Source organism: Ammodytes marinus (assembly GCF_949987685.1).
Source record: "Ammodytes marinus genome assembly, chromosome: 3".
NCBI classification, from domain to species: domain Eukaryota; kingdom Metazoa; phylum Chordata; class Actinopteri; order Uranoscopiformes; family Ammodytidae; genus Ammodytes; species Ammodytes marinus.
The window spans coordinates 16,016,455-16,027,752 of NC_137232.1; the positions used below are offsets into that span (position 1 = coordinate 16,016,455).

Genomic DNA, 11,298 nt, shown 5'->3' on the forward strand with positions numbered 1-11,298 from the left:
TTTAATGCAAACCATCATCCTCTACTTTTATCTATATTTTAGTCTTTACATTTCCCTCAAAATCATAAAAGTCGTTATCGTAAAACTCTGTTAGTTCGCTTTTTTCTCAGTCCTTTGCTGTTTTACCTAATGTCTTAGAATATGTGTATTCATTATCCTTCTCCCGAACATACAAGTATACCCATTTCATGTGTTGCTTATTTGTCAATTTCATCAATTTCGAGATGTGAGTTTTCTTTTGCAAATGTTTAGATGAATTTTTCTGCATCTGCTGGTATCTAAATTACACACTTTTTCAATGCTTTTATTATGGAATCAAGCTTGCCTTGTTTCCGGTCTCACTCACAGTCTTTGGCTGACTTTACACAGCTGCGCATCCCTCCCGTGCAGGCGCTCAATTGAGGGCACCGCCAAGCTTCTAATCCTCAAACATGGATACGTCCTGAAGATTAACTTCAAATCTGGCAACATTCGACCTCAACAACGTCTTTGGTACACCGAGGAATGATTAAGTCTTTGCTCCAGTCCTGATGACTACGCACATCTAATCCTCAAACTGGTCTGTGATGCTCCCTTGAAGACCTCAACTTATTTATTTGACATTGTTTCATAGTCAAATAAAATGTGTTCACATTACTTTAACCCCCTTTCCCTCCCCCCCTGAAACAGGTTTGGTTGCTCAGCGATCAGCGAGTAGTAATGATGCGCCATACCACTAAACCCCAGGCGAGTGAAACGCATCAGAGGGGGTTTGATGGGCTTCTTGGATCCAACTAATAAGTAAAATTACAGACTGATGTTTGAGAATTATTTCTTGATTTCCACACAAAATAATGAAGAATATCTTTAATTGTGTTTTCTGGGAGAAAATATTTCAACAAAGGGTGCTTTTCAATTTTAAGTAGATCTAGTTAAATGTAAATCATGACAGAATATAGCCATCGTGTTTTGGCTTGTGTTTCAGAAACACAATTTTAATAAACCTATGATTTAATTCTAAAAGCTAACATCCCCTAAAGGTCAAAGTCCGTATGCCATGTTGTTTATCCTTTGCCTATATGGGCTGTAGCCTAGGGTTTCATGTTCAGTTCATTCCCCTTATATGAAGATGTTCCAAGTAAAGCCTCAGCTAATGAAATGCAGTGAAAGGATGGCCTCAGACCTGCAGTGATTGTCCAGGGTTTAGGAAAACTTAACACATTCTCTGGCGCCACCTAGTGGTAAATAATGACTTTGTTTAAGATTGTTGCAGGGCACCATGATGAAAGCATTTTAATGTAGTAATCAACACATGATGTATTTGCTCTTGTTGAAGCAGATTTGTATATAATCTAACTTCAATGGCTCTGAGCTATGTATCTGTGACAGATTTGAAACAACACTCATAAGTCTACGTTATTTAGTGACATGTATTCAATCATTCATTAGTTCAATTCTACTAATTTTAATAGTTTATTTCCATATTGCAAACCAGATTAGCAAACATTATGAGACACATGCTTACCAGGTTGCCAAATCCATTGTAGGGCTTATACATACTCTGACTAACAGAACTCCATATCTTTAGAAAACTGCTGCCCTTAAAGACAAAGGTGCTGAGTGAATGGCTGTCCCTTCAAACTGCATCTTCACCCAAAATTTGTAAAGCATACAAAATATAACAAATAACTTATTAAGTTAGTTGATGTTATACTTCAGCACTGCATGGCTACATCTTGATAGTAAAATACATTTAAAAATAGATAAAAACACACTAACATGTGGATAATTACCACAATACTTGAACAATGGTTACAAAGATGTAAAACATAAGGATACAATGTTCCAAACATGATTACTCATGAATGTCCCTACTTTGGAAAAGTACACCCATATCAGGGCTTCATGAAAACACCCTGATGCCATCTTTATTTACACCAACAACAACAGCAGTTTTGTTTATCCCAATCAAATCACCCATACTTTGTTTTGCATAATACAAATATTTATAATATAAACATTCCAAGTAAAAGTATAAAACAGTTCAAATAAACAATATCTAGTCTTGACATTAGGATAGTCCTTTTATAAGCAGAGATAACATAATTCACCTTGATCTTGCAATCAATGTGCAGCAATTTAAAGTAAGCTGATGGACTATAAAAGCAAAGGGCTTTGTGTCTGTAAAGTTTAAGCAGCTTCGAAAAACATATTCAGGATTTTTCCCTATATATACACACCACCACCACTGCTCCGACTGTGGGACTCTGGTTGAATTTTTGATGCTTTATATCCAACGAAAACAGGGGTTTGTGGGACTGCATGAAAACTGGACTGGTAGGACAAAGAGGGATTTCCGGTATAAGTCAGTGAATATTGCGGGGAGTTTTGGCTCATGTACAAGGAGTTGCCTGGTGTATACAGGCTTCCGACATGGTTAGCACTCCGCATGGAGGAATGGTGATATAACAGCGACGCATTTTCAGGCAGAGCAGGGTTATAGACAACCGAAGGGTTGATTAATGATCCATTATATGTCATTACTTGAGGGACGTTTTGCATTGGTGTTGCAAATTGTTGTCTATCAGAGCCATTGTTGTGCAGAGAAGGCGGATATGCAGTAGATTGGACGCTGGCAGCACTGGAGATGGGATGATACCTCATTGGCATACCTGGTGCTGGTTTGTAACTGAGCAGATGGGATGGATGGTACACATTGAAATGTCCTTTGTCTTGGGGTATACGGCGGCAGACAAACAACATGCCTGAGGCAAAAAGGAAGGCGCCGGTCAACCAACCGATGTAGAGCGCTTCTCCCAGCTCCCTCCTCTGGGCATCAATTAGCAAAGGATTGTAGAAATCTGTGATGATGACATGAGCTGTCCACGACACAGGGATAAAGACACAGATACAGGCCATGAACTGCATACCACCTGCAACCATAAGGATGATGGTCTTAGCCCAATCGTTTCCCTGTAAACAGGAAATACAACGCATGCCTGCCAGAGCCACAATGAGCCCCAGCCCGGACAAGGCCAGCGAGCAGCACATCAGACCCCTGGCTGCTTGTAAGTCCGGGGGCAGGAACAGCAAGGAGTCGTACACCTTACACTGCATCCGGATGTTGGCCTGTCGGTAGCAGTTCATCCACAAGCCTTCCCAGCGGGTTTCCATCACGATTATGTTCTCCTCAATGAAAGCCGTCACCTTCCACATAGGCATCCCTGTAGTAGCCGCCGCCCCGATCAGCCCAAGCAGTCCGACACACATTGCGGCTATCTCTAAAACACCTTGAACCATTGTGCCTAGTGCAAGGGTTCAGCTGTGTCCAAATTCTAAATTAGGTCAGCAAAAGGTTGACAATAGAGTCCGAGCGGTGTCCAAGGCAGAGAGGATCTGACATGGTTTGTAAGCTGTAAGACGTGGTTTGTTGTGGGAATATGCTTTGCTGTCACTTGGTTGGCTCAGAGCAATAGGGGTAAAGAGGACCTCTGCTTATTTTGTGTTTATGGTTCCTCTGGGTATAGTGTTATATCTGTGCCATCAGCTTCTCCAGCAGAACAACAAACAAGATATACAAGACACATCAAAAAGTGCTCACAACTTCAGAAAGTTTTTTCAAATTTCACAATATTTATTCACCATCATTTTGTGACTTAAAAAAATTCAGACGCAAACAAATATAAATGAACACATGAGCTCCTGCAGTATATCTGTTGTCCACTGGGGAGCAGAGATGACTTCCAGGTTGATGAAACAGGGTTTCAGCTCAAATAACTCAGTCCAAATACATTTACAGACAGAAACATAATACAAGTTAGAAAATGACATGTTACGCAACTAGGGCTGTGACAAAGATATAACATAGATAATCAGATTGATGGTTTGGTTGAAACCTTAAGCAAAAATAGAGATGGACAAGATTCTCATTGCATCATCAAATATTTTCACTGTGAAGCAGCAATGAAATGGCTGAACGTTTACTGTAAACTGTTTTTCTTTTCTGTCAGAAAATATGAAAACATCCAGTGTAACAGGAATTGATATTGAGACAATTGTAATTTTAACTGTTAAGCACCAGTGAAAGTGAAATGATGAACCAAAGTATAAAAGAGTTTATGTATAAATATCACTTAACAGAGATTAAAACAATTAGGTCTGAAGCGCTCCGTAACTACATTCAAAGTGACTTGCAAATTCTGATCACATGATCATGCTGTCAGGTTGTCTCTGTCTGAATTCTTCACAAACACTTGGCTGTCCGGTTACGTTTCCTCTAAATCCACACCTTTTAACAAGCAGTCTTAAACCTGAATCACATGTTTACTCAACCTGGCTCACTTCCCAACAGCCACAGGCTATCATAGCAAACTTAAATAGACTCACAGTTGTCTTCTGATTAGAAACCAATGTTTGTGTATAGTTCTTACACAATCACTCACCAATAACAATGTACTGTCCTAAGGGTAGTGTAATGAGAATTCCTTGGTAACATAGTTGTGGATCATGTGTCTAATACTTTACAATTGGTAGAATCTGAACATAAAAGTATGAGGGCTATTAGCATTGGGGTGATAGGCGCAAATGAGAGATTATTTGTGCTCCACAGATGTGTTGATAACACGTCTGTAAAAAACATTTTTTTATCTGTGTGTTTTCTTGACAGGGTAGGGTTTTGAATTTAAACACACAACTAAGGCACAGCTTATGTTGAAGGTTCAAGGAAATGGGATGAAAAATCTGAAGTATTACTGTCTGTATAACTACATAGCTCAGTCCTATATGCCATCAACAACAAAAAGCATTTTAACAGTTAACACACACAAATAAAATTGTAACATTACTCATAGATTCATTGTTGCAAGAACATACACATTTGTTAAATTTATATAAAAACAATTATACTGACAGTAAAAAATAATTATTCAACACATACAAATAAAAATGCATCTGGTAGCATACATGGGTGTATAAAGTTAAGTTTATAAGTATGATGTAAATCTTTAGTAAACATTTAAGTTGTGCTCTTTAACAAGCCATACTCTTCAAACAATGTAAAAAGAGTGATTAGCAGACATCCATATAATCCGATCCATTTAATTCACAGTACATGTATTTGAAATGTTTCTTTTAACCTGAAATACACCTTCTGACTTTTGAAATGTGTCATATCTCACTGCCACAGCAAACCCATATTACAAAAGAAATTGTTTCATAGAGTCAGTCACCATACCTGTGATCAACATTACCTCGATAAATTTAAGTGTTCAGAGATAAGCCACCCCACTGTGTACAGAGGGGTATGGGGAATGGTAGCTGTAGTTGGTTGAAGGATGTCTTGACAACATTGGCTGAGGCCGGGGCTGTGGTTGTGGAAGCATCACCAGCTGCTGCGGCTGTAGTTGCTGTAGTTGCTGTGGAGGATAGGACAAGTAGTCAGAGGCCCTTGAGTACACATACCTCTGTGAACTTTTGTCTTCGGATTGCAGGTTGCAACAAATAAACATGCATCCTCCAACAAACAAAAAAAAGGAGGCCACCCAGCCGATATAGAGAGCCTCTCCTAGCTCCCTGCGCTGTGCGTCGATCAGCAGCGGGTTGTAGAAGTCCCTGATGATGACGTGACCTGTCCAGGACACAGGGATTAGGACGCAGATGCAAGCTAGGATGATCATGCTTCCTGAAATAATTAGGACCAGTCGCTTGGATCGATCGTCGTTTTCAATGCATGACGTGCACTGCAGCCCTACCAAACTGATCAGCAGACCGAGCCCAGCCAGCGCGAGAGCACAACACATGAGACCCCGTGCTGCCTGTAGGTCGGGAGGCAGGGCCAGGAGAGAGTCATACACCTTACACTGCATTCTGATGTCGGCCTGCCGATAGCAGTTCATCCACAGACCCTCGTAGCGAGTCTCAAACACAATGATGTTCTCTCCAATGAAGGCTGTCACACGCCACATCGGCATCCCAGTGCTTGCTGACGTCATGATCACCCCAATCAGGGTCAATATCAGACCCACTAACTCCAGTGCTGAGTTGGCCATCCTGTACTCCTCTTATTCCTCCAAGCCCTTACATATAATAATGTGCATACACAGTGCGACTATAGAAGGAAGAAGTAGATTCCCTCTATGGAGTGGCTTTGCATCCTTGTGGAAGAGGAGGAGCAGGTGCTGCCTCCTCCCAGTGGACAGGACACCAGAACGGGAGGGGTGGGAACTGTGGCCTGTTGCTAGGAAACATAATCCCTGAGGCCTTTTTGTCTTTGTACACCTAACCTGTAAGCCGCCACTTTGTTTATTCAGAGGTCTCCATTTACATTCTCGGGTGACACTTTACAGGAAGCTTCCATTTTTATTAGGTGCTTATTAACAAGTTGGACATGAAAGAAGTTTGTCTTTTCATAGCTATCTTTTACCTTTTTAAAAGAATCCCACATTAATGTATTACCAGTAACAACAATAGATATTGATCAGCTCTGGGGCTTAACCCATTCTTTGTCCTATTTGAACTGAAAATAAATTAATTAAACCTGTATTTATACTCGAGACATTAATACAATAACATCGAGTCAAACAAAACAATTCAAACGTGAAAACAACAACAAAGAGATCTATAAACAAAGTAAAGGCCCACAACGACATTTAATAGTGGATACAAAATTGAAAATGTTAGCTAAATAACCTTCAGATTACTAGAAAGCCCTAGGATCATAAAATAATAATTGAATTCATAAAACAATAAGATAATAAAAATGAGACAGTGAAGTCTGCAATTTAAATTATGTGAATGAAAATACAATATAATTATTTAAAACAATTACAAGTAGTGTTTAGCAGGTTTAAAATAACATGGCTAAATTGGTTATGAATGTATTGATTTTTCAATTGACGCTGTAATTTATTCCAGGAGTCAGAGGCACTGCTAGTCTTTCCCAGTTCAGACTGGACTTTTGGAACATAAAGCATGAGCATGTCTGTGGAGCGGGTCCAATAAAGCTCAGCTGAAATTTGCAGCATTGCTGTCAGATAATGTGGTAGCTTCCCGGGCAAAGCTTTGTAAATAAAACATACCAGTGAGAGTCAAATCTATCTTTCAGAGGACCACCCAACCTTTTCATATAAAACACAAGAGGTGTGTGATAAGAATCTCCTGTGATGAACCTTAAAGCAGAGTGAAAAAAAGTCAAGGAGTTAAAAATATGTATGGGATGCATACCGGCGGTAAACACATCGCCATAATCCAAGACAAAAATCATCACATTACTGTGAAGTTCCTCAATTAACAGGGTATTACAAAACAATAAAACACCAAATATTAGCAGACAAAGCGCTTGGTAATCACACTTCTATATCACTGCACTGGGTGAGAGTGTGTTGGTTTGCAGGCATGTGTGTGGGTTTCTGTGTGTGTCTGTGTTAATGTGTGTGTCATGGGATGGGGTAATACTTGTGTATCCATGTGTCACTGTCAGTATTACATTTCTTGTCTGGGTCTCATGTGTCCATCTGTGCTCAAAAGCTGGCTGTTGCAGCTCTGTCTTGGTTTAAAAAAAATCTGTTGACAAGTTTGCATTGTGGATGGGCCTGTTTGAACAGACTGGTTGTACCAGTTTAGGCACCGACAACAATGATGACAGCACACTAACTTTCCACTAACACACTAATGAAACAGGAGCAGTTTCAGTACAAACTTTTGAATCCCAGGCAAACTAAAGGCATTGGCCATTATGTATACAGCTTTACCTCACATCTGACGAAACCCCTGACAAATAAATACAGATACTTTTTTTTCTCAACATTATCCCTTTATTGTAAACAAAAGTATGTACATTTTACAACAAACATTCAACAGTAAACACAAAACATATGGAGGCATATTATCTGAAAAACGCCTAGTGCACAATTTGTTCTCAAAGAGCATGCCAGCAGAGGCTATTAAGACAGCAGTGATATCAACTGTTAACTATTGTGTCATCACGGATTGAAAATACTGTCTACATGACTTCTATTTTCATGGAAGCAGACATAGTCATACAGTACAGTTCATCATGGTCAAAAAACACGCACATCTGTGAATTATGAATTTCAATTTCTGAAATACACTTTGCCCTCTTTGACAAAATAATAAAAGATTTGGTACTTTCCAGTGACAGTCTTTGGTAATATTGTTAGTCTAAAATGGTCCTGGTATTTGATTTACCAATCTAGTACTGACTGGGTAAGTATGAAACAGATCCTGGCGGGGGTGCAGAATAGGCAGGCTGGTAGGTGTATGCTGGCTGGTATGTATACGGCTGGTAACTATATCCAGGTTGGTAGATATTTTCCGCAGGGTTGTATACAACCCTCTCATCTTCTTCCTGGGTGCGGGGAGCGTGACGGCACAGCAGGATCACTCCGGCAGTAAAAAGAAGAGCTGAGGTCACCCAGCCGATGTAAAGAGCTTCGCCTAGCTCTCTGCGCTGGGCATCGATCAGCAATGGGTTGTAGAAATCTCTGATGATGACATGGCCGGTCCAGGACACGGGGATTAGGGTAGTGACGCAGGCCAGAAGGAACAGACAGCCTCCAGCCACAAGAACAATGTGCTTGGTGCGAGCCCGATGGTCCACCACTTTGGTACACTTCATCCCCACTGCTGAAACGACGAGGGCAAAGACGCTCACGGCCACGGAGGCGCACATCAGACCTCTAGCGGCCTGGAGGTCAGGGGGCAGAAACAGTAGGGAATCATACACCTTGCACTGCATCCTGATGTTCGCTTGTCTGTAGCAGTTCATCCACAAACCCTCCCAACGGGTCTCCATGACAATTATGTTCTCCTCGATGAAGGCTGTTACCTTCCACATCGGCAGGCCTGTCACGGCTGCCACTCCGATAAGTCCAATGAAACCAATGACCAGGGCCACTACCTCACAACAGATGGCGTCCTGACGGTCCTTCTTCTCAATCCTCTGTTTTTCCTCATATACAGAGTCTTGATAATCTGCATAGGCCTGGGCCTGCTTCTCATCATAGTAAGTGCCAGCGTAAGATTGAGGTGGCTTGCCGTAGGCACTGTAGGCCGCGTAAGAGGCCATTACAGCTATCACTGCACTCTCCCAGCTCAAGAAACAAATCTGAGGAGGTAAGCAAGTCAAGGAACTTATATACCCACAAAAAAATGCAAACGATGTAATGCAACCATACTGGTTGAGCTGCTTTACAGACAGATACATGGGGACACAACAAAGAGTGTGGCTTCTTTCAAATGCAGATTTACTCCCAGAACTACTCACAGACAACCGTTTGGTGTTGTGATTATTGATTTAAAAAAAAGTTAAGGGATCTGAATACAGTCAAAGTTTAACAAAGTGGGGGTTTATTTCTCTTAAAATTCTGCCAAAATAAATTTCTACAAAGTTCAAATTCTGCATAGAACAATGTTTTTGTAAACTAATAACATATTCTGGACAGCAACAGGAAAGCTTCAATGAACTATTGTGCAAGCAGTTTTATATTGATTAGTTTTATTTTACTCTTGTCCCTACATGCATTATATGATCATTTTATGATCTGCATTCCCTCTCATCTTTATTTCTGATGTATCCTGTCTGGACCTTTGCTGTGATTATTTCAGCGTGATGGAGGCTGACATCCTAGGTGTGTGGCGCAACCCTAAACTTCTTGAAGGGTTTCAGGTAAAACTATCATATAATTGTTTTCATCCTGACAACTCCTTGACTCAAATTAGCATTGAGTAATCAAGAGCCAGACTTAACTGATCCATTGTTAGTCTTCCTTCCATTTGACCATGTCAACCATTAGGTGTAGAGTAGCTCATTTTGTGTATACAACTCAGACAAAGCCCTGGCATTGCTCTGAGCAGGATGCTCTGGTCTTCTCTCCATGCATGAATGCTGACCATAATCATCTGTATTGTCTTTTTGAAACTAAGTAAAGATTTTTTTCATATTGGACTATAAACGTGAAAAATACACACAATGTCATCATCACTAGTTCTGGATGGATTATGGAACTGTTGTCTGTCTCAAACCAAAAGTTGATCACATGTTGTATGTCTGTGTTGTCCTTCCTATGTAAACTGAGCTGATGAAAAGTTGTTGAACACAGAAACTTGAGTAGGATTGGTTTCATGCGAACACTGTATTGTCCGTTTGCCAACAGTTCTCACCTTATAACCTTGTCTGCCATACATACATCCTCCTGCCCTATAAAACATAAAAACCAGAGTGTTTTATGTAAATGCATGTGTGTAGATAATCCGTCTATGCACTGACTTGAGTTTTAACTGTGCACCTAATTTTAGGTTTGTATGTACAAGGAAATTGCAAGCAGTAGAAGTGAGAGGTATGTGGAGTGTTAAATGTGGTTGGTTGAAAGCTTGTATGTCATGCTTTTGTCGGAAGGAAAAATACAAATAACTCTTCAAAAAAAGGCAATCATACAAGCAAATGTAGAATCAAACCTTTATTTATTTGTTGATTTTTGGTTTGTTTGATGTGATTACCTGACCTTAAGACATTACCAGATGGAAAGTTTTAGGGACAATTGAGCTGGTTAAAAGTGACTTGACAGTTGAGTCACTCATCCCTATGATAACATACATTTGGAACAATCTATTTTATTGTTAAAAACGTTACAGTATTACATTGACACCAATTAGGCATATCCAGGTACGAATTGTTTTATATGTAGGCTACATCAAATATAATTTAAATATTTTGGTCTAAATGCAACTGGGCAGTGCAAACAATGAAGATCGAGACCTTAAGTGCGATAAGAAAAACAAGTACAACAGTGGTTTAAACTGTTAGTGATAAACATGTGCACATACTATAAGTAGTGAAAACAAATACATATTTACAGACAGTGGCGTGCACAGACATTTTGGGGGGCAGGTGCTCATTGCAAAAAAAAGGGCACAATATATTCTATCGATGAATGACCAAATCATTTTAAGGGTACTTGTACAAAATCCCCCCCTGGCCTAATGACTTTTAATACCCGGCCACACAGAGTGTTTCTCAAAGGAATTTGGGAGACTGTGTTTGGGACCCTGGACCTTCTAGGGATGTCCGGGGCACAAGGCTACATTGGGAATTGCCTGTTTGTCATTTAGCAAATAAATTACTGCATGTGTTAATTATATAGCCTAAAGTAAACCTAAACAACACTAAATATTCAGCATACTGATAGATTCACATGCTGTACCAATGACAAACTCCGCCGACATTAGTTGTGTTCATCACGTCATATCTATTTTTTTTTTTTTTGGCTAGCTTGTTAAGCAGGACAGTCGGCTAATTTATGC

The 11,298-nt window shown here is 40.1% G+C and overlaps 3 protein-coding genes across 3 annotated transcripts; all 3 read right to left on the reverse strand.

Moving 5' to 3' along the window:
* Positions 1 to 2,205: 2,205 nt before the first annotated feature.
* LOC307270656 (claudin-8-like) lies at positions 2,206 to 3,279 on the reverse strand (the record flags this gene model as incomplete). The annotated part of the gene is made up of 1 exon (XM_080053506.1): positions 2,206 to 3,279. The coding sequence occupies one exon, from the start codon at positions 3,277 to 3,279 to the stop codon at positions 2,206 to 2,208; it is 1,074 nt and encodes a 357-aa protein (XP_079909632.1).
* Positions 3,280 to 3,643: 364 nt separating this feature from the next.
* cldn8.1 (claudin 8.1) lies at positions 3,644 to 6,039 on the reverse strand. The gene has a single exon (XM_080025027.1). The coding sequence runs from the start codon at positions 6,024 to 6,026 to the stop codon at positions 5,247 to 5,249; it is 780 nt and encodes a 259-aa protein (XP_079881153.1). The 5' UTR covers positions 6,027 to 6,039; the 3' UTR covers positions 3,644 to 5,246.
* A 1,739-nt stretch (positions 6,040 to 7,778) lies between these two features.
* Positions 7,779 to 9,087, reverse strand: cldn8.2 (claudin 8.2). Its single transcript, XM_080053487.1, has one exon. It carries the CDS (start codon positions 9,062 to 9,064, stop codon positions 8,189 to 8,191), a length of 876 nt encoding a protein of 291 aa, XP_079909613.1. The 5' UTR covers positions 9,065 to 9,087; the 3' UTR covers positions 7,779 to 8,188.
* Positions 9,088 to 11,298: the final 2,211 nt, after the last annotated feature.